This window comes from Dermacentor silvarum, chromosome 5, assembly GCF_013339745.2.
Source record: "Dermacentor silvarum isolate Dsil-2018 chromosome 5, BIME_Dsil_1.4, whole genome shotgun sequence".
NCBI lineage: Eukaryota > Metazoa > Arthropoda > Arachnida > Ixodida > Ixodidae > Dermacentor > Dermacentor silvarum.
The window spans coordinates 13,005,510-13,028,550 of NC_051158.1; the positions used below are offsets into that span (position 1 = coordinate 13,005,510).

Consider the following 23,041-nt stretch of genomic DNA (forward strand, 5'->3'; position numbering starts at 1 on the left):
TGACGTCACAGCAAGCTAGTGCCAGAACTTCAAGGCGGCATCGCCAGCAGTGTTTCTTTTTTTTTTTTTTTTGCACAGTTGCTAAGCCTCTTCGCACAGTGAAAGTGGTGTTTTTGGTATTGTATCAGGGCAATTTCTGAGGCGTGCCTGCTCAACGCCTCCAAGATAGCAGGCCTGTGCACTTTGCTTTGTGATGTCATGCTACTTGGATCAAAATTTCCATTGCCAAGGTCGAGGTGATGAAATCTGTGACGTCAAAGTCACCATGGCTCACTCGGGAGCATCTTCATCAGACTCTACGGCAGTTGGCCAAGGTATCATGATGTCATGGATCGAAGTGCACAGGCATTTTGCTATCTAGGAGGTGTTGGCTGGCTAGGGAAAGGGTGCAGGGGGTGGTTCTTATCGCTCCGCAATCCCGGCAGTGCCGACGGGCCGGCGATATTCCTTTCGAACAAACGAATACACCCTGAGCAGCGGCGCGCGATTTCGCTGATAACACCAGCGTGCCAGTAGAAGGCGTGGATGGTATATCCGGCCGCGATCGCGCGTTGTTAACAGATCTGAGGTCTGTACATGCCTGTAACGGATGCGGTCCTATCAACCTCTTCTCTCTATACATTCTGCGCCATCTATCAGCGCCGTCGCAAAATCCGCTCGTAGCATCCGAGATGAGCAAACAGGTGCAGGGTTTTTTTTTTTTTTTTTTTTCACAGAACAGCGGCCCATGCTTAGTGGACATACTCAGGTGCCCAAGTTGTCGTAAAGGAGGTCCACTGAAGAGTGGCACATACCCAGTGCATTCGTAAGCTTTTTTTTTTCTTCACTGAACAGCAGCACATAAGCAATCACCCAAGTTGATGTGAAAGAGTTTCATTGAATGTACCCAGTGCATCCGTGGCACAGCAAATTTCAAGAGAGAACATCCCAGAATAAAATGGTGCCTTTACATTCGATAAATCAGTCTTCAAAAGTCTCAGGCACGTTACAAAGGCGACGGTTATTTGACGAAACGAAAATATTCTTTTTGCGAAGCGATATTTTGTGTAACATTATGCAATTTGAAAAAAAAATAAAATTGAAAAAATAAGGAGGGGGGGGGGGGGGGGCACTGGCACACTCTTGCAAGTCAATCATTCCCTATAATCCAATTTATACTGACTGATAAAACGGCAGTGGCAACAAAATTGATATTAAATCTCTCTGAGGATTTTTCTGGGACACAGAACAAGTGATCTCTCAAAAAACTGACAGTAAGGAAAGCAATTGAAAAATAAACCTCACATATGCAGAAAGAGTTTGATCTAAATTCCTACAGTATCAGATTCCTTGTTCTACCATTCGATAAGTTTTTACTGATGGGCCTGCATACCCTATGGAGAACTTGTATACAAGACTGAAATGCAGAAAGAATAGTTTCCTAAAGAGTAAATTTCTCTCAGATGATTATGCACTTCAAGGATTTACGATCAAAATGAATGTCGAATTGGCAAAAAAATGTTATTAGATGTTGAACTTCTTTTTATCAAGTGTTTAATGTGATCAAAAGTGTTGCTTTGTATGACGTTTTATTTGGATGTACTGTTCATTGTCCTGTCATTGGTTACGACCAGGCAATTTCATTCATTGTAATAAATACCATGAAAGAAAAAAACAATGGATTCGTGGCACAGCATGCTTAAGCGTGTGGCTCCTGCACTGAGGAAACTATGCAATTTAAACTCGCCCACCTGTGCAATTTAAAATTTTTTTTTGTATTTATTGAAGTGGTCAGGGCAAATGGTTAGAGACACAGATACCTAAAATCACCTGAAGTATCCTAAGAATGCTAATCGCATTAAGGATTTGACAGGTGTTATGTATAGTACCGTTAAACCTGGATATAACGAAATCGACAACTTCCCCAAAAACTTCGTTATAAAAAGAATTTCGTTTTATGCAGGTTCGGCACGAAAATTCAAAAAAGAAACGCTTCTCAACTACTTGTACAATGTCGTATCTCACTGCAGACGAATGTTCAGGAGCAGTTTTTGGATTAGTCGCTGACGGTATGAGCACTTGACACTGTTAATAATTCCATTATCAAGGGACTGGATGAGCGATGTACAGTTCGCGGGTAAAAACTGCAATTCAATGTTGGAGAGCTCGAGCCCATCTATGTGGTGTGTAGTGCAATTGTCTATGAATAGACAAATCTTGCGTCCTTGCCTCCTGACGTCACTGTTGAACTTTGTCAGCCACTCACTAAATATGTTGCGCGTCATCCAAGCTTTCGTGTTCACCACATATTTTACGGGCATCTTGTGGGTTCCTTTGAAGCATCTAGGTCGGGCGCTTTTGCCGATGACCAGCGGGACTCGCTTGTCGCTTCTGTCTGAATTTACGCACAGTAAAACAGTCAAACGAGGTTTACTCTGCTTACCGCTGTGGCAGACGTCTCCTTTAAGCGTAAGGGTACGGTTCGGAAGCAACTCGTAGAAAAGCGCCGTTTCGTCAGTGTCGTACACATCCGACGTTTGTAGCGCTCCACAATACTACTTGGTAGCCCGTTACTGCCCTTTAAATCATCGCAGCCAAATATGCAAGCATAATCCCTTGCTTTTTGCTGCAAAACAGCGCGGCTGATGGGTACGATGGGCCGGCTTGGCGGGCTAGGCCAGCTGCCACAAGCGGCGGGATCAGGTTTGAATGAAGGGAGGGAGGGAGGGAGGGGAAAGGTCACGCGCGTGGCGGCAAGATCGCCAGGTCGAGGGATGCAGGCCTGCCTCGCGCATGCTCGCACGCACGCACACGTGCGCTCGCTCTCGCTTAGCAGTCGCCATGAATTCCAGCGTGCCAAGCGCGCCGCCGCCGCTTCGCATTCCGCCGCGGCAGGAGAAGGTGCTTCCGGTTACTGTTCGCGCTAAAATGACAAAATTTGGGGCGAAATCTCTAGGTTGTCGGCGGGGAAAATTCGTTATTTCGAGGGGGTATCCCGCTGCCACTTCATTACGTAGAGGTCTCAAATACATGTGCTTCTATGGAGTAACGGCGGAGAATAGAAAAACTTCATTATATCCAGGAATTCGTTATATGGAGGTTCGTTATCAGCAGGTTTAATTGTAATAAGTTTGCAGAGGTGTATAAGCACAGTTTATAAAGTTCCTTCTAGCTGCGGCTCCTATTGTAAAGACAAGTTCTTGCATTAATTAGAGACGTAAAGAGCTGGAATCAGCTAGCGCAATACAGAGGTAATTGAAGATCGCAGGGGAAGGCCTTCGTCCTGCAGTAGACATCAATATAGGCTGATGATGATGATGACCCTAAACGATTGTTGACTGCACCTTAACATAGTGCGTTGTGGAGACAAATGGCTCTCTCGCATCCCCTGACATTAGTCTTTCCCACAAGACTTCTGAATTTCAGCTTCAGCTTCCGCGCATGACGCACACGCGATGGCGAGAGTCTGTCGTAGTTGCACAGCTATGACGACAGATAGCTCCAGGAGGTACTATAATCTTACCATATACAGTGACAATGTACTATGAAACAACCAATCTTTTATGCATGAAAACAAAGGTACAGTGTATTGAAAATTCACGATGCAAAACAGCATATGTATATATATATGTACAAATGCAATGCATGCTCTTTTAAGTGTACACAACAATAAATGTACGAACACTAATTCATCACAGCAAAAAAGAGAAAGCAAGCATCAATTAAAATATTCTGACAAAGTCTATAGCATAAATTCTGCAAGCTTTGGTGAGCAAAACTACGTCGAAATGAAAGTGCATCCTAGCAAGATGGCCTCTGTCATTTGCAAACAAATTCTGTAGGCGAGTAGGTCCTGGCTGTTACTGATTCACAGAACATGTTGACCATAAAACACCCAGTGCAAAAAGTAGCAAATATGAACTGTCAGTCATTACAAAAGGTATACACTTCAAGTGCTCACTTATTTTTGTGCCTATAGTGTCCATCTTAGATACCTACACTCTGTTCCCATCAACTACTTGACTTGATTGTGCAAGCACAGCCTGCGTACCTAAACTAGTAAGCTTCGAATGGGAACGTTTCAAAAGCTATACATACAGTATATTAACAATAAGTGACATACTAAACAAGAAATATGACAAAGATGGTATAAAACGCGGAACAACTCACAATCAATGACTGATTAACCATGGCTACTATAACCTTTGCTTTCAGTTACTACAACTGGTGTCTATAAAGAAATATCGGAGAATATGGAATTAGCTGGGTATCTTCTAAACCCAAGATATCCAACAGTGAATAAAACACCATCTGGCCTAATAACTACAGAGGAACTGAAGTTAGTACTGTTGCAGAACTACAACTGCAAAACAGGAGACTAGAATGATGTATTTATTTTTATCACAACTTTGATTCTTCTGCAATTTGCAAGTTTGTCAGGAATGTTTTGCTTCCATGACAAGAATATGTGATCTTTCTCCTGAGTAATGAAACAGGCCAACGTTGCTGTAGTTACAGATCCAATACATTGCAAGATAAAATAAGCATCAAGCCGCTCATCTACAGCAAGCGTTGGGCATTGTATGTATCTTACATTAGTAGCAAAGTAACAATTTACAATCATTCCATGTTGTACAAGTATAGATTGAGAATCCTGAGTATCAATGTTCAGGTCTTTCAAGCAGTTCAACATACACACTCCACTAGGGCTTGCCAAGCCTGGTGCATACAGACAGCATCAGCAGCAAAAGCTTCGCGAAACTTTCACTAGTTCAGCTCATTCTAGTTAACACAAGAGCTTACTGAACAACGCAGCAATTGTCAAGTACTGTACAATCACACTTGCATATGACAGTTTAGGCAGGCCTGCAGTAAAAAAGAACAATTAGAAATTGCTATCAAAAATAACTCATGTGCACAAAGACCTCAATTGCCTAAAAATTCTGCACTCTGTGTTTGTTTAAACAGTACATGATTCCTAACGGTGCATGATTTGCCAACCAGAATGCTTGTGTGCTATGATGTCCATCTTCAGCCAATGCTGAAAGTGTCCTTGCATTGAACAGAGAGAACAAGTGTCAGAGTCTGCACACCACGAATCTCCACTTGGCACGCAAAGATCACAGCATCAAGTGTTTCCATCAGCCATGGGATACATGCAGCTCTTCCATGCCAAGTCGGCCATAGTGGTTTGTCATACGGTATCGGGCGAGGTCCTTGCGGGTAACGATGCCGACAACCTGAAAGGCAATACACTTGCTGACGATCTGCCTCAGGATAGCTCTCTCTGCCTTCATTTTTTCATAGCGATTTTTACACAACCCCCAAATTTTTTTCGACAAGAGGCAGAGGACTTTTCGAGAACCAGTGAACATGTGACTAAACATTGGCAACAGCATGGCAGACGCACCACACAGATGCTGCGTCTGGCTAGTCATCTGCTACAGCAGCAGACACCACGTGATGTGACAAAAAGCAGAATTCGGTTGTTCATGTTTGAAGGCGACTAATCCGTTTCTGGCAAACTTACGTGATCTTCAAACACCAAACATGAGCTTATGGACAGTGGAAACAGCTAAGCTGAGTATACTTTACGCTACACACGAGCGGATCTGTATTTGATGCAAGTCAGAAGTGTCTGGCAGTTTAACAGACAGCATCAAGACAGCCATCTCTGAAATCCTTGCACCTTTGAAGTAATCCTGCAGTGCTGCCTCCGCTGCACACACCTTGCATGACACAAAGCTCGAGACATGCACTAGTTCACTGTCTTCTTGTAAACAGGGTGCTACCAGTAATTGGAACAGCGTTCAGCAATTCCTTTGTATAGGTGCTGCCTTGCTGCCATACGGGCAAAGCGCTAAAAAAAAAAACATACTCATGTTGCAACTCGTATTGAGCCCCCGTAATAGTACATCGTTAATAGAATCCCCACAAGTTGGAAAGAAAAGGTCTCCCACAGGTCAGATATCCATGCAACAGGGTTTTTCCAGTGGTGCTGTTGTCACTACTAGACCCTAGGGTGAACATCTTTATTTTAACCTGAACTTCAGGAACTACGCTAGACTTAATTTATGATAGGCTCAACAAGCTCAGTTCTCCAAGCTGGACATTTTAGGACCTTCATTTAGTTGCCCATAGCCTGAACGCACTTCTGTTAGCTAAGTTTCTGACATGACAAACTGGTTTCTATATTTCCTTGTTATTCTTCATAATGTAGAATGGATGGATGTAAATTCTGGCTAGCGTGCTTTCAATTAATACATAGACAAATGCTTTGGGAACTTACATTTTAGCACTTGCTTCTAGCAACACTACTTGGCACATACCATACATGTACTTCACGCTTACAAGGTAGAAAACACTGGCGCACTTACTGAAATTTGCATACTAATGTTCACGACATAATTGCAGACAAGAACCAGATAGCCGTTTTTCTTTTTTAATGCAGTGGCTTTTGAAAACATTAGCTTTCTTTTGGCAGCAAGGCTCTTTTGAAAAGTATTCGAAGAAAATATATACGTATCAATCAACAGTAGCAATGTTCTTGCTTTTCATTTTTCTGTTTGCTTACCAAATGGCCAAATGCCCACTTGTATAGAGATAAATAAGTTGAGTGCAACTTCAATTACTTACTTCAACTAAATGCATGCAGAACTCAACACAAATGGAATCAACGGTATGCTGCTTACTAGATGCCTCCCCTCGTGCTGAAAATTTCTTTTATGCCTAATTATTTAATCGAAGTTAGCTCAAGCTTTCATTAGTCATCTGATAAACAAGGTGTCATTAAGAAAACTGCAGGGCATGTTGAGGAAAACTTGAGTAGTGGATTTCTGATAAGATAACTACTGTAAGAGTTTCTTTTTTAAAAGGGCACTGAAAGACGTTTTGAACATAGTAAGAAAACAAGCGATCTGGTGTCAAGAATGCTGTGAGCATGTGAGCCAAATATTACCCCACACTGCATGCAGCAGGTAATTTACAATCGCGTTTCAAACACATCGAAAAATCGCTTGCTCTCGCTCACGCAATTTGATTATGCAGCACCATTGCAAGCAGCTGGACCCACCAACACTATTGGCTGATTTCGTGACCACGAGACCATTCTCAGTAATACATACTATCAATAGTTCGATAATGATTAAACTATCGATGTTATCAATGGCACTGCCAACAGTTTTGCGTAACTGCTTACTGTATGACAAGAAATAGCAAAAAAAATTAATTGAAAGAAAAAAAAAAACTGCGTGCTTTTTCTAACTGTGTTTGAATACTGCTTGAATTTAGAATCGGCTGTACCGGCAAGCCGCTTACCATGTTGCTACCATTGACGACAACTAGGTGCCGAAGGCCAAGGGCTCTGAAGAGCTTGAAAATTCTTGACAGTGAGGCATTCTGAAAGGAACGCATAAATGTGATATACACAGCTCATTAACATTCCATAGACAGAAAGACTCATCAGAGCAAGAACAGCAAATTCAACTGCACTTCTCAGCAGGAAGGGCAAACTTGAGACCCCAGCAAAAAGCAGGAATAGCGTGTTTTTCTAATGTCACCTCTCCTTTGCTTGCTTAATTTCTTAGTTTGCATTTTACTTGCACAGGAGGTCCCGCCAGCGGTGATTAAGCCTTGGGACCTCCTTTTGTACATACACAACTTCGTATTATTTCTATTATGAGCAATAAGTTTGAAATAATAATGAAGAATGCTTAGGTTGAAGCTTACAAAACAAAACAGGATAACAAAGTGCACAGAACCTTAACAATACACAAAGTCCTCAAAAGCAGCATTGTAACCTCCAATACAATCAAAAGGCCTCACTCATGAATCACAAGATCATTGCACTTCTGTCGTTACAATGTGCATGTGCTGTTTATACACATATATGTTGTTACACACAACTCCCAAATGCCCAAAATGACACAACCGAGTTTAACAAAGGAACTTAACCATTTATAGAGCCTTCAGGTGCCAATTAGGTTTAGCTGCCGAAAAATTATCATGAGAATATTTCTTGCATTTTCAGCATTGTTAATGAGAGATAGCAATGAAAAAAACATGTAAATTTTTGGGATAGTTTGTCAGCATATAATGGGCATTCATTAGGGGTGGTTTGAATTGCAGAAGTGTGTGGCTCCTATAGTTGCAATTATCGATGAAATTAAGTTGTCCAAGCCTCGTCAGGCCTTTGTGCATGTCCTCAACTGAGCTGTGCTCTACATTGCTGCACTTAAATAAATAATGTAAAAATAACAAATGCTGGCTCTCTCGTAATCGAGAGTAGATGTAAGCATGAAATGGCTACCATATATGGCGTCTTTTGATGCCTGCGGTGCCACCGCCTTCAACTACTTTTCTTCTTCCAACAGTGCAGCTCATCGTCTGTTGCTACTTTTCCTTCTTGTCGCGGACCGCTCATGACTCACGGACCGCTGGCGTTCAAAAGAGCACAGGCACCCTCTCTATCTGCCTTTTGGATGTCGCTATTGGAAATGACAGACAAACTTCAGTGTACTAGAAGTTACAGCTTGAGTGATATTGTGAACAAACATTAGGAAGAAATCGGAAGCAATATTTTTTGTAACTTGTTTGGGAAGTATCTGGCGTATGTAATGCAATACTGTACAAAGGGTTGGGGGCCAGAGACAGCATTTTCTTAACTTTTGACTGGTTGCCCGGATGATCTCGTTTCGTTCTCACAACGATGCCCGTATGTTGTTGTTTAAGTGCCCAGATAACGGCTCTGGCTTTTGGCTCAAGGTCACTTGAAGGTCGCCGACAATGGGACCTAAAAGCATTGCATGCTTAAAAAAAACAAGGTAAACTCACATGCGAGACTGTGTAGGAAGCCGAGTTCATGAAGGGCTGTAGGTCCATGCTGTACTCCCGCTCGTGAACAGAGACGTGCACTTGCTGTTTATGCAAAGGAGAAAAAATAAATAGTACAACATTTTTTACACTGCAGCACAGTTCCAGCACAAGCAAAACCAATAATTAAAGGCTAACTGCAACAAAATTTTGTACCGTGTAAAAAGCCTAGCTTAAGATACAGTTGAACCCAGATGTATCGAGCTCGTATTTATGGAATCCATGTATATCAAATTATTGTCTATATAGGACAGTTTCGACATCCCCTAGGAAATCCTATGTACATCCCATCCCATGAAATCCCACGCATAGTACAGTGCTGTACTATGCATGTTTCGAACACCCGTCATCGCCACACCACATTCGGTATATCGAACACTGCACCTCCCGGCCCCCTGCAAGTGTGCTTCTCCTATGGGTACACATCACTTCTTGCGTCGTCCGAAATATTTATTGCCAATGAATTACAAACGGCACTATTTTGGCAGATGATGTTAAGCTAGACATTGAATATGATGGAGAGTACCCTGCGATGGAGGAAGAAGCACGGTGTGCGTCTCAGTTTTGCTTGATGCGCACATAGAGCAGTATTCTTGACGATTACCTTTAGCAGTACTATCACGATAGCGCGACTCGGTACATGGCATGTGTTGAATGATTCGAGTTTTGCTCAACCAGGCAATCAGCACGCACTGAAAGTGGTAACTCCGAAAAAGATCGTCCGAGAATATTTCTCATGGATAGCTCGATCGTGCAAACTGTGGCCGTTCGTTGCCAGCAAGAGCATATCGCCACTCTGCTTCAAGAACACAAACAGCCTCCTGTTTCGACACGCAGTTCCACAAGAAAGCGTGGATAACACTCAGTCTTTTCACTAAGTAGTTCCAGGCATGCGATGTTGAAATGGAGACGAGCTGCGCTGCAGGATTTGGCTTTGTAGACCAGGGCTTTCCGTAAAGGGCATTCGTTTTCTGCGGGTGGCTGAAATGAATCCAAACCCAACTTCCACTTGGACGGATATTTAAATTATAGTTTGGACTTGACAAAACCACCGCACCTCCCATCCACCCTTTGCAGGAAGACCATCATGACAGCGGCACGCAAGACTCGCGTACGCTTTGCAATTTGGTCCACACGGAATCCGTTTTATTCATTCTCGCTAGGGTTACATGGGAACAGGCTCGGATATTCTGCAAGCTGAAAGCCACTTTCCAATCTAACAGTGTCTGTGTAGTGTTGGCAGTCACAGATCGAAGCAGCGGCCAGAGGGCAAGGGCCGAGAACGAAGGGAATGCAAGGCATCAGAGTGGCAAATGGCGCACAAGAGATGGACAGACTTGGGGAGGACAAGAAGCATGGACAACAGCTTGCAACAGGAAGTCGGTTTTGGTACCGAAACTGGACAACAGTCTGCATGGATTACTCGTTGCCGACATATGACAATCAGCCATTTAAATGGTGCACACGTGGCCTGGCAAGTCCTCGCGTGATTCGCTGTATAAAGCGCCCTGACGGTTGCATGGCACATATCCATACCTGTAGGCTAGTTAGCTTCTGCACTGCATCCATTTCTACTTTATATTGAATAAAAACATACCAGAAACACTTCACTGCACGCGAGGCGCACCACAGTATCTCATTACGGCGACGCCAGCTTTTAGGATTAGCACTGCGATCAGTAGACCAGCTCCGCAGCGCAAGCGACTTGTAAAATTCGCGTCAAAAATCAAGTAAACATTTGTGCATACGACACGGCCTCGGAGAAGCAAATCTGTAAATTCCCGTTTCTCACGATCTCTGTAAATTGTCCCAGACTTGTGGAGGTGTGGAGGATAAGCTTGAGATAGCCTTTTGAATTATCGATATATCGAACTATTTCGTGATCCCCTTCAATTTCGATATATCTGAGTTCAACTGCTGTGTACATATAGGAGAGCCTCAGTGCAAAAGATAATGTTTGAAATACAAGTGAATACGGGTAAATACCGTAATCAGGCATTGTGATCTACAGTTACTGCTTGAAAATATTGCTAGGGCAGGCTATAAATAGGTGTTTTTGACGGGTGTTCAACGCACTGATGTTTGTTCAACGCACTCACTGTCCCCTAAGCTTCGCCAAGACAGACACTGTCACTAAAGGAGTCGCTGTAGGAGTCTCCATAGGGGTCAGGCGTGTGTTGACTGGTCAAGTTCAAATTATCTGGCAAAGGCCAATTTTATGATCGAAATAATGAAGGTTTCGGCCCATAGAAATACATGGGCATTGGGCTGGACCTTCAGTATGGATCGAATTAACCAAAAAATTGAATTAACCGAAGACGAATTAACGGAAGTCTACTGTATATTGAATTTCAATATAACAATGTGTGTTGATACACAATTGCAATGTAACAAAATTTCACTGTCACAGCAAAAGAATACTGAGGCAACAAATGGTAACTGCTATGGACACAGATAGAATGACATGCGGCTGTTTGTAAATGCCCCTATCAAATCCGCGCAACAGTGAGCGGCTGCAAAGCGGAGCAGTGTAGCAGCAAGACACTCTCACGGTCATGCACACCATCTTCCCGCGCAACTAAGGAGAAAGATAAGGAGGGAGAGGAGGGGGGGGGGGGTTCGTGCAGCCAAAATTCGCATACAGCCAAATGAAGCCACACAAGGATAAAATTTAAAAAAAAAGGGGGGGGGGGGGATGGCATAGGTCGGCAGTCACCTGAATGGTCGGGTAGCGTGGGTAGGCATCCCGGAAATTGGAGAGCCGCAGTCTGCGATGGCAGGCTCCCTCACTGTCGCTCTGGAACATCTGGTGGGGTGACAAACAGTGTGCTAAAGTTCTGCCTAGCATTAAAGGGACACTAAAGGCAGATACTAAGTCAAGCTAAAGTGAGGGATTAGTGCTCGAGTATCTATAAGGGTCAATATTGTCTCAAACAGAACTTTAGTAATCGAGAAATTGAGATAAATGCAGGACACGATTAGAGACTCCCCCGGAACATTCAAGTACTTGCCCGATGACGAAGGCACTCATTTAAATTCTGTCTAGTACTCAACTACTCGTTATAAAAACGTCATTGTATTGTATTATAAGACGAAAGAAAATGCCACTAGTCCAGCTCTATTTCATTTTTAGAAAAAAGAACTAATTGACATTACACCGTTTACACCGTTGACAACGACAAGGGCAGTTGAAAGGTTTTGTTTTCGCTCGACTCTGCGCAGCTCGGGCCTTCGCGTTTCAGTGGTTACGTTATCGCATAGTGCTGTGCTGGTTTTGCTGGCTCACGAAACTCGCAAAAACTGTAAGTAGCAGGTAATTCCACTTGTAACGTCGAGGCATGCCCGAACGGTCCAGTGCCTCTTGACTATTCTAGTTCACTTGACCAAAAGCAGCTGCAGCGGCGCATCGTACCGCCGTCTGTCGGGCGCCGTTTCACTCACCGACGGCAGCAAAGAGTGGTGATGGAGTATGCAACTTCACCACTCTCCGACTGGCGTGGCGGGAGGTTTGAATTGGCAAAAAAGTATTCGGACTACTCAGATGCAATTTTCTCGTAAACTAAGTCGTTCCTTCGCAGGAAACAAGCGTTGCGAGGTTTATGGAATGGTATTTAAACAACAGTCCACGTCGACTTAGTATTTGCCTTTTGTGTCCCTTTAAAGCCAGTCTACTTATATGGCTACGAAGACAGCTTTGAGCCCAAGTGTGGGGATGCATTCATCATGTGCCTGTAACCTGATGCCCAGCTTGCATTGAGCGAATAAAACAGTAAACAAAGAAAAAAAAACTAATATTATCGCTTTAAACACTTCACTTAACACTTTTAACAGTGGGAAAACACACTGTTTACATTGAGAAAACACGGGGAATGTGGAAGAAGGAAATTCAAGACGATGAGAAACACGAGAACAAGGCAAGAACAGGAGCCAACGTTTCAACAAGTGGAGACAAGTCCACTTGTCGAAACGTTGGATCCTGCTCTCGCCTTGTTCTCGTGTTGGCACATAAAAAAGCATGACTTTTTTCTTTTTGCATAGGCGGACTTCCAGGCAAATTTCCAGGCAGAGTGCTGAGACACCATATTGTTTAGGCAGCAAAGTAGCCTGAATCGTTCTCGATTTCAAGCCAGTCTTCATGAAGCAGTCTTCATCAGCATTGGAATCAGGCTTAAGATGGCTGCTGTCCTCGTTGCTGACAACTTAGCCATCTACGGTGAGTATTGGAACATACCCAAAGACTGATGCTAAAATACTAGATACAGTGATATCTCGATGTAACGAATTTCATGGAATCATCCATTATTTTGAAGTATCATTGTATTAGACACACGTAAATTACCATTAAAAATTACATTCAAGAATTGCCTACATCTGCAAGCAGCACATGCACAAATAACTTTATGCCAGAGATAGACTCCATATGATAGGAGTGAGAACAAGCACTAATGTGAAGAAGTCATCTCCAGCTGGCACGTGCACAGCTCGTACAGACCTCAGATCTGTTAAGGCTACGACAGTGTGTGCCAAGCATACGGCCGCGCAGCACGCCAATGGTCACCGACAGTGAAATTACACGCGTCACAGTTCTGAGCATGTTCTATCTATGGTAGGTTGAAATGCGATGCTACAGAACAATAGTGATCGCAACACAGTGATTCTTAAGCGTGCCCCGACTGTCACACATGAACCATGATGCGAGTGTGTTTCTTCAGAGCATAGATAACGTGCCTCGATCCATCGCACCCGCTACACTTAAGCTGACTGATAACGCCAGTGGCTGTTGGTAAAGTAGGCAACACCTTGCATCGCTCACACATCTCAAATCTGTACATGCTGCGCCACTGCGCATCGCCAACAACTTTACCGAAGCCCCAAAACATCCGCAAATTTAATTGCTTTCCTTGTGTTTTTCGCTGACTTGCTGATTGATCTCAGGTGTAGTTGGTATTTTAAGCAAGCCTGCATTTTACAGAGGCTTTATTCCTCAATCGTTCAAAATTGTTGCGATTGGGAACGGTGCACTCTGACAGGTTTTGCACTGCCGACAGTGTCGATTTGTCTTTTTACTAGTGTAGTTACAGTGCGCTGTTGTCGAGTAGTGGTGTAGTTCCTATTTCTGCAAGCCACCATTACTGCAGGCAATGACGATAGGGATTGGCATGGATTTGAAATCGCAGCCATCCAGGAATATCTGCAGCTTCGCAAGTTGCAAATGAGTGTGACATTTCGTGCTGAAAATATTTTGAGGTGGTACTAAAACAGAGAAAGCATAAAATTTCGCATATTATATTAAATAATCAGTGTTCTGACATTTATAAAACTGTTTTTTTTTTACATCTAAACAATAGGCTTCTGGCTGGGGATTTTTCTAACCTTCTTTAACTTCAAGAAATCATTTCTTTGAATTTTGTAGTAATGAGATTTCACTGTATTTTCGAGTTATTGACCACAGCATTTCCTTTCCAAAGGTTTCATGAAGCCAGGGTTTGGTTATTACAGCATAGACCACTTATAACGTAATCACTTATAGTGCAGGACCGGATATAATACGGTCTTCTCAGACTGCCGTTAATTTTCCCACAGCACTCTATGCGTATCGCTTATAGTGCAGTTGCGGGAGACGAAATACCGGTTACAGTGAGGCTGCCTGGAAGTTCGCAGGTCAACCGAGACGGTGAACTGCTCCCTCAAGTCGCAGATATACTCCGAGGTAACGCACACACGCGCGTCGAGCTCTACAACATTACGGTGGCGAATAACCGGCGTCTATACTCGAATGACGCGACGCAACCGGCGTGTTTGGTGCCGTCGGGCGCGTTCCAACTTTGCTGGCGTGTTAATAGCTCCATTCCTATTTTTCACCCATCCTGCAGGCCACGCATCCCAGCATTCCTTGCATGGAGCGGGCCGAATGGCGCAATGGCAGAAGCACGCGAAAGTGCGTCCGCCGCCGCGGTTCTCTGCGCATTAACAAGCATGCTGTCACGCACGCAGAAGCAAACATGAACACATCTCACTCGATGACCGCGGACACTCGCTGTCAAAACGCTACAGTATGGAAGCGCGGCAGCAGCAGCGAGCGAATTGACTTTCATGCTGAATCTCGCATTAACGCAAACTACGCCGCAAAAACACAGCGCACAGCGGACTGTGCCCCCATCGCAGATGGCTTTCAAGATACAGCAGCCCTGGTGGGCGCCTGGTGTAGAGCACGCCCCCTCTCCCTACCCTCCCCCCAGAGCTTGGCACGATGGAAGATGGTGCACTTCCTTCCCGCTTTCATCCCTTGCGTGCACGAGATTGAGCTACGATGACTGGCTCACTCTCGCACCCTTTCACTCGCACATACAGCACACGGCACGCGGTGACGATTTTGTTGCCCTTGGACTTTATACGGAACGTCACGGCGATGGCAGAAATATGCCTGGAGTGTCTATATAATTGCTATCGCAATAAGATCGTTGTTTTGGTTATAGTGCGGTACCTCTTATAGTGTGGATACTCGGGACTCCGGCGACTTACACTATAAGCGGTCTACACTGTACACGGAAACATGTTTCTTTTTGGGTCACCTAAAAGATATTTTCCCAAAGTTAACCCACCTGTCTGCGCAAAACAGTTCTGTCTACCATATAGGAATTTGCCTGGATCTAAGGATTTTTAGGATTGTTTGGGGAGAAGGGGAAATCAGTCCAAATCTAGGGGAGCCTTGAAATTTTACGCTAGGGTTCAGAGCCTGAGTAACTATGTGCAAAATTCCCAGGGACTATGCCTGGTGTAAATATCCTTTTCTGTTGTCTTTGTGGACATACTTCAAGTCATACAGAATTTGTCAGCCAATGTTAGAAAAGCATTCACAGAAATAATAAATGGTTTCCACCATGGCAAGTAATTTGACTTAGTTAGGTTTCGTTTCCTCCTTTGGCACCGATTCAAATGTGTTACAAATGAGTAAGAAAAAAAATTATGCTACAGAATTTGCCACCATTTTGCCTAGTAATCAACAGAAGTTCATCTATAGAGAGCAGCAAATTAAAAATAAAAAATGTAACGCATATTGGAAAAAAAACCTCAGATATCTAGAAAATTTTGCTATCCAAGTTCAGGGATTGATGGCTCCAGAGGTCAACAGCACTTTCACAAGAGACTGCTCATGAAATTGGCCCAAGAGGGATCATTTAGTTTAACTTTTACATGAACATTGCAAGGCTGTAATAACTGGCCCCTGAAAGCTTTGGGACTATGAAGCGCGATTAGAAATCAGTTGCCTAACAACCACACGTCAGGCTAAAGAGGCTAATGCATATGGATGTTCCGATTTATTCTCTTCCTGTTTGCATCTCAATTGACGCTGCTGGTACAAGCTTAGGAAAAGTTATGCAGCTTTTAGAAATCGCAACAACTGAATCGCTTGCATTGTGCATTCCCACCTTGTACTGAAGAAGAACGATAAGCTGCCACCGGAGGATGATGCCCCGGAAGCGCCCAAACGAGTGATCTTCACCAGAATGCTCCTGAAATGTAAAAATATATATATATATATATGTTGGGAGCTCCTGGCTTAATCTACTTAATAATAATAATAATAATCATAATAACATTAACAATAATAGTAATAGGAGATATAAGAGTGAGAACAGTAGTAATGGATACTTTTCGAACCTCAATGGTGCCGAGGACTAAAAGGAAAAGCCCCAAAATATCACTGACATGATAGCAAGGCAGTAATGAAATATTGATTGAATTGATCTTTTCATTCACAATTAACATTATGCAAATATACATTGTATTGAAGTTTCGAAATCCTTAGCCAGTGAGGATAGTTGGGATCCAGTCAAGCCTAAATAAAGAACTATTGCACAGCAAAACAAGTCTATACGAAAATTAGGAGAGAAACTGACTCACAATACAACAGAAATATAGTGTATTGCAATAGACTAACTTACACAAGCAACACATTCATATAAACTGTATATGATGGACACTATGGACACCACTGTACACTAAGGCAGTATGGCCTTTGGGGTTACGCCCCGGGGTCTAGGCCTTAGGGACCTCTCTCCGAATCTGCCAGCTGTCCACTGTGAGACCCTGCTGCTGTCATAGTAAGCAATTTCAAAGCTAGATTATTCGTTCAAGCCTGCGGACTTTTCCGAGACAAAATTGCACTTTCGAGTGTACAGCTTTACCGAGTAGGGTAACGACTTTTTAATAATTATGCAGTTTTACGTGTCAAAACCAAGATCTGATTATGAGGCACACTAGGGGACTCCGTAAAGTTCGGACCACCTGGGGTTCTTTAACGTGTATCTAAATTTAAGTACACAAAGTACACAGGTGATTTTGCAACTCGCCCCCATCGGAATGCGGCCGCCGTAGCCGGGATTTCATCCCGCGACCTTGGCTTAGCAGCCCAACACCATAGCCACTAGGCGACCATGGCGGGTAGGGTAACGACGTGGGCAAGTTCATTTCATAAACTATGGCAGGAGGTTTCGAGCACAAACTAGGAGACAATAACATGTAGAGACAAAGACACAAGAGCAACACAAGTGTCTGTGTCTTCACGTGTTGTTCTCTCATAGTTTGTGTGCAAAACCTGCCGCCATGGAGTACAGCTTTAGCAGACTAACAAGCCGAGCTGGCAAAAAATGCCAGCTGAAACCAACCTCAGCCGTGTCCACCACGGGGAAACCATTGTGCGGACAGGAGGCCAGCACATCGATGATCCTGCCAACATTCTCCACTGTCCGGAATGTGACCACAGGGTAACCCATCACCTCCCTGAAAAGAGAAGCCAATTCTCGTCACCATCGCTCAAAATCAAATCGAAATCATGGCTTAACACACACAAGCAACGCAAGGGCTAATTATATTGATGCTGTGGGGGGGCTCCTGATTCATTTCAACTACCTGGGGTTCATTAATGCACATCCAAGTTTTAAGTACAGTAGAACCTTGTGATTAGAAAGTTGAATCCCTAATTGAAAATACCTGCATTAATACCAGCACTGTAGGCTACTGTATGTCTGACTCTGGTTAATTTGATCCCAAACGAAGGTCCCGGCCAGCACCCATACATTTCTATGGGCCATAACATCTATTAGTTAGATCATGAAATTGGGTCTTGACGAATAATTTGATTTTTCTGCACATTCATATCAACACTTTCCTCTCCGCACCTATTCCAATCGATAGCCCGCTATCGATGTTTGCAAATTCGTATTTCGTCGCTTTCCAAGCGTTCTCGAACAGCTAGCGCCATTTATTGGGTTATTTAGGAAGTATTTAGTCAGTTTTGGTTTTTGGTTTTCTTTTTACACCGCATGCGAATTTTTAAAGCGCCTCTGGTGAAGGGGTATGGTGGGCACGATGAGACGCCTTCGACAACATGGCGGCGCGCGGCGCTCACGCAAGAAAATGTCGCATTGCTACCAATTCTAATGCATCTGCATGAGAGTTTTTGGACTTTGAAAGCAGCACTGACACGGAAGACAACTTCACTTTCTTTGCCGAACCACTTGAAAGCTGCCGTGTGCTGATATAAAGATATCCTGCGGGTTCCAAAGGCCGCAGTTCTTATCTGCAGGGTGTTAACTTTCAGTGCAGATAATTTGCCAGCAGTCACGCAGCGAGTTCAGTTTCACGGGAAAAGACGGCCAGGAGTTGACTTTGGCATCGCGCCAGGGCTAGTCACAAAGGCTAATGTTTTATATCTCAAGAAATTTCTTGCTTATAAAGATTATATTTGCTGCAGGTCGCATAAATGTATCACCCTGCTCATTCGGTCACAAACAGGTTCATATTTGCAATGCCTTCCATGTAATTACGTCACATTTCCAGACATAAAAGTACAAGAGTTAATGTTACATTGAATTACATGACACACACCAATACCTTTCCTTCACATGTGACTCCCTATTTTTTAGGTCGTGAACGCAAGCAGTAAGAGCAGCCTCAGCCTTTGTAGTGTCGCTTCCTATGTAATAGCCAGAGTACAGCAGACTTACGTTAATTTGACTCTGGTTATTACGATTTTTTGGTTAATTCGATCCTGACTGATGGTCCCAGCTGGCACCCATGGATTTCTATGGGCCCAAACGTTCATTATTTCGATCCTAAAATTGGCAATTGCTGGTTAATTCGAACTTGACCACTCCGCAAGCATGCGCCTGACCCATGTGGTGATGCCAAAAATAACCCTTTTAGAGGCAGCGTCTGTCTCGGCGGAGCTCACACAGGAGAATACACATCACCTCCTGTCAAAAACATTTATTTTCGGCCCACCCTAGGAATATTTTCAAGCAATAACGGTTGTTCAAAATTTCTGATTAGGGTGTGTACGTGATTCTAATGGGTGCCTTTTGTTTTCCAAGGAATTCGGGCAAAAATTGCTTGTGCGGTGCAATCCGATACGAAACCAAAACAGTCATTGTGGCGTTCGTACGCTTTACCACACAACATGGCTGTATTGCGGCGAAGATAACTTTCAAAACAGACAGCGAAGCTGACTTTAGGAAAACGGCCGCCATTTCTAAAAAAATCGGGTGCGCGTTGGATTTCTACTTTAGTAAGCTTTAAGCCATTTTTATGTTATCTTTCCACTTTGCACACATAGAAACTTGCCACGCATTTGATTTGGAGGTGTGTTAAACTCAAGCAAATGCTGCCAAATTAATCAGCAGTGTGTTTTGCAGTTTTTTTCTGCATCCTGTTTAATTTGACCAGCCGGATAATTCAAACAATTTTGTCGGTTCCGTCGGGGTCGAAATAACGGAAGTCGACTGCACTGTAAAAGCCCATGTATAATATAGGCCCAAATATAATATGACACAATACTTGGGGACAGTAAGAATCAGAAAAAAAGTGTTAATTGGCATATAACATGAGTGACGAAAATTTAAAAAAAAAGCGAACTACAACACGAATGGGCAGGCATCGCGAAGTCAGCACAATGGCTCAATAGCATAGCAAATGGCATGATAGTGTAGCAACCATGATAATGAAACCAGAACTGCAGATTTGGGCTAAATATTGTTTAGTTCCACATAAAATAGAAGGCGCAAATTTGACATCCTTAAATCTTGAAAAACATTGTATTAAATGCGGGTTTTTACGGTATACGCGGCAGAGTGTGACTGTGATGTAGAAGTACTCTGTTGTGAACTAGTTGGTTCATACTGAAGAAGTAACGAACTGCACAAAATACAACAAGGGCCAGAAGCAAGCCAGGACGGAGTGTAATGCATTGCCGAGTAGAGTGTAGCTGCATAAAATTGCTGACCCTGCAGTTGTTCTACATAATACAGCATGGATACCTCCACATTTTTCCATGTTTTTTAAGCCTTCTGCACGTTTTCAGCCAGCAACAGCAGAAGAGAAACTTGCCTGGCTGAAATGTTGCTCGAGCGTGAAGGAGCCTCCCAGCCCAAAAACGGAACACCAGCTAACTGAAGGTGGATGTCATAAAGACCCTGCAAAGAGAATAGAGCAAAATTAGAACAAACATGGATGCAGATGAGGTGAGCAAAAGTAGAAGTTATCATCACGCCTCTCTCTTGAATGTGCGATTGCAGGATCATGAGCTAGTTGTACTCATGCAATTAAATGCCACAGGGAAATTTTAAGTATAAAATTCAATAGTTCAGTTACTCGGGAGGGTGACGTCACACCGCTAAAAGCAGCATGAACATAAGAACCAGAACTATGGCAATATAACACAAACTGGAGACGACAGAAACAAAAGTATGCTTATTAGTTAGGCCTAAATTAACGTGTTTCATTCCATGAGAACACTACTTTCTTTTTGGAGCTGTATTATGCAACAATTTTTTTTTGCCCACTATCATTGGCTGACATGCAGCTAGTTCCTCATTATCACCACTATTGGCTGCTTACCACACCGGGCAATAAGAAATTAATTAAATCAAAGGAGAGAAATCCTTAGATAATACGGCCCCTGATCAACCAAGTTACAGAAAGTAGACCAACAAAAGCGCATACAAACAAAAAAGAAGCAATTCTTTCCTATTACTCAGACATCATTAGAGCAAAACGAGACATAATACGAAACACGTGTGGGTATAAAAAATAAAAACAAAATTCCCCTTAAAGGCCCATAGGATTGCTACATGTATCGTAAACCTCATTTTAACCAAGTAAAATGTTATAGAATATAATCATCCCATTTCTAACACGGCAATAAATAATTGGCAGTTTAGCACAACACATTCAGTTAAAAATGGCAGTGGTTACTGCAATGCAATCAATCAATGCAAGATGTCCCAGTTCCACCATCTTCCACACCGACTTGAAGAGTCTCCATCTTCGTCTACCATAATGCCATGATGCCATTCACTAAAGCGGCATCAGGCACAGGTTTGCACGCCATGCACTTATTTCCCTCCCCATACTCAAATGTACCGGGTACCACACACTGCGTGCTGCTCATATTGACAGCACGCATGCTGGTCTGCGACACTTCGTTTCAGTGCTTCGTTGACTACAATAGGCTTAGAAACAGGCTGTGCAATGACTGTATGTCATGCTGTGTGTGTATGGTAGGTGCTATTGGTTATGGTCCCCCATTTCAATTTGATATTTACAACCACAACACTGCTAAAAACTGACAAATAAAATAGACTGCTACAAAATAAAAAATTCAATTATGAGGTTTAACGTCCCAAAGCAATATGCTAGTTGCGAGAGATGCCGTAGTAGAGGCTCTGGGCTCATTTTGACGACACAGCTCCTTAATGTGCACCTCAATTTAAGTAAACGAGTACCTTTGCTTTACACCCCAATAGGAATGCAGCCGTCACAGATGGGAATCGAAACCTTAATCTCTAACTCAGCAGATGAACGCGTAGCCACTGAGCCACCAAGTGAAGTAAGAAAGCTACAACAGGACCAATTGCCAACTAGCAAACGGTCGCTAATGAGCATTTGGTCCTGTCATGCCAGTCTCTCATCTTGCTTCTTGGCACTGTTACAAACTGTTACCAACCTGCACTGTTCACCAATTTCATAAACTTATGCCACTAACACAAGCAACACAACCAACCAATCAGGTGAAGGCAGGAAATTGAGTGGTTCGGAAACCTTAAGTTGACGCATAATGCAGCAAGGATAAAAATCTAACCTCGGAGAAGAAGTCGCCCACCCACTTGGCCACCGTCAGGGCAATCATGATGGGCAGGGCAAAAGTGATGTTGCGCGTGGCCTCGATCAAAATGACACTCAGGCTGAGCGTCATGCGAACCACACCACCCAGGGTCGCTGCCGCTCCAATCAGCGCAAACTTGCCAGGGTTCACCCACGTCTGTGGTCACAGTGGAAAAACCACAACAGGGAGATCAAAGCACCAATTAGAAGCACAGGTATTAAGCTCACGGGGTACACAGAAAACAATGCTTGAGTTTAGATGATCAGAAAGTCATCTGCGATGCTCTGCACTGTCTTGTTTCTGAATATCTTTTTGTCTGCTGCCCAGTGGTTGTTTGTTTGTTTGTTTGCTTGCTTGTGTGAGTGTGTGTGCATGTATGTGTGTGTGTTTTATGCATGCATGTAAGTGTACATGTACAAAGGCGCATAGCTCTCCAGTGGGTCCCAACACACCTTAGGGATATGGTGTGACTCACTCGTTCATCATAATGTACTATGTACACGGAATGACATGCGAGAGGGAAACCTTTAGTAGAACATTCCATATGTGCAATTACTCTGGAATACCTTGTCATGTCGCTACAAATCTGGTCACCTAAGTTGATGTGTGATCTAAGTGTACGAGCGGAAATAACGCTTATGTCACGTGAACTGCAGACGATGGAAATGAAAGTATGCACAATAGTTAGCGCTAAATTATATTCCTTGATATCTGTACACATGTCAGGACTTTGCAGCTGCATGGAATGCATTAATTGAGTTAATTAGCTAAAGGTGGTTTAAAAATCACGCACACTTGTTGGGAACATGTTACGGACGCCAATGCCGAGCAGACGACCCCAGACTGCGCCCACCAGGAGCGTGGGGATGAACACTCCACTGGAGACGCTCAGACCATACGTCCAACAGCTCAGCAAGAAATACACCACGAAGAAGGCCAGCAGGGTAAGTGCCGTCCATGTACCTGAGGGGAATCGGCAGTTTACAAGATGCACATGCTGAATGCAAAAGCAGAAAACAAAGCAAA

At 43.4% G+C, this 23,041-nt stretch overlaps 1 protein-coding gene across 2 annotated transcripts in view; it reads right to left on the reverse strand.

Moving 5' to 3' along the window:
* Window positions 1-3,521: 3,521 nt before the first annotated feature.
* LOC119452887 (H(+)/Cl(-) exchange transporter 7) overlaps window positions 3,522-23,041 on the reverse strand; it is a 42,472-nt gene continuing 22,952 nt past the window's right edge. The window contains exons 15-23 of one of the 2 annotated variants that reach the window (XM_037714837.2): window positions 22,809-22,978; window positions 21,992-22,171; window positions 20,239-20,324; window positions 17,520-17,634; window positions 16,281-16,364; window positions 11,567-11,656; window positions 8,812-8,895; window positions 7,297-7,377; window positions 3,522-5,219 (exon numbers count right to left, since the gene is read on the reverse strand). In XM_037714837.2, coding sequence (XP_037570765.1) covers window positions 5,121-5,219; window positions 7,297-7,377; window positions 8,812-8,895; window positions 11,567-11,656; window positions 16,281-16,364; window positions 17,520-17,634; window positions 20,239-20,324; window positions 21,992-22,171; window positions 22,809-22,978 — 989 coding nt within the window. In that variant the 3' untranslated portion in view covers window positions 3,522-5,120. Of the gene's footprint in view, window positions 5,220-7,296; window positions 7,378-8,811; window positions 8,896-11,566; window positions 11,657-16,280; window positions 16,365-17,519; window positions 17,635-20,234; window positions 20,325-21,991; window positions 22,172-22,808; window positions 22,979-23,041 lie in introns of both variants that reach the window. The other variant, XM_049667359.1, reaches the window with a different exon arrangement.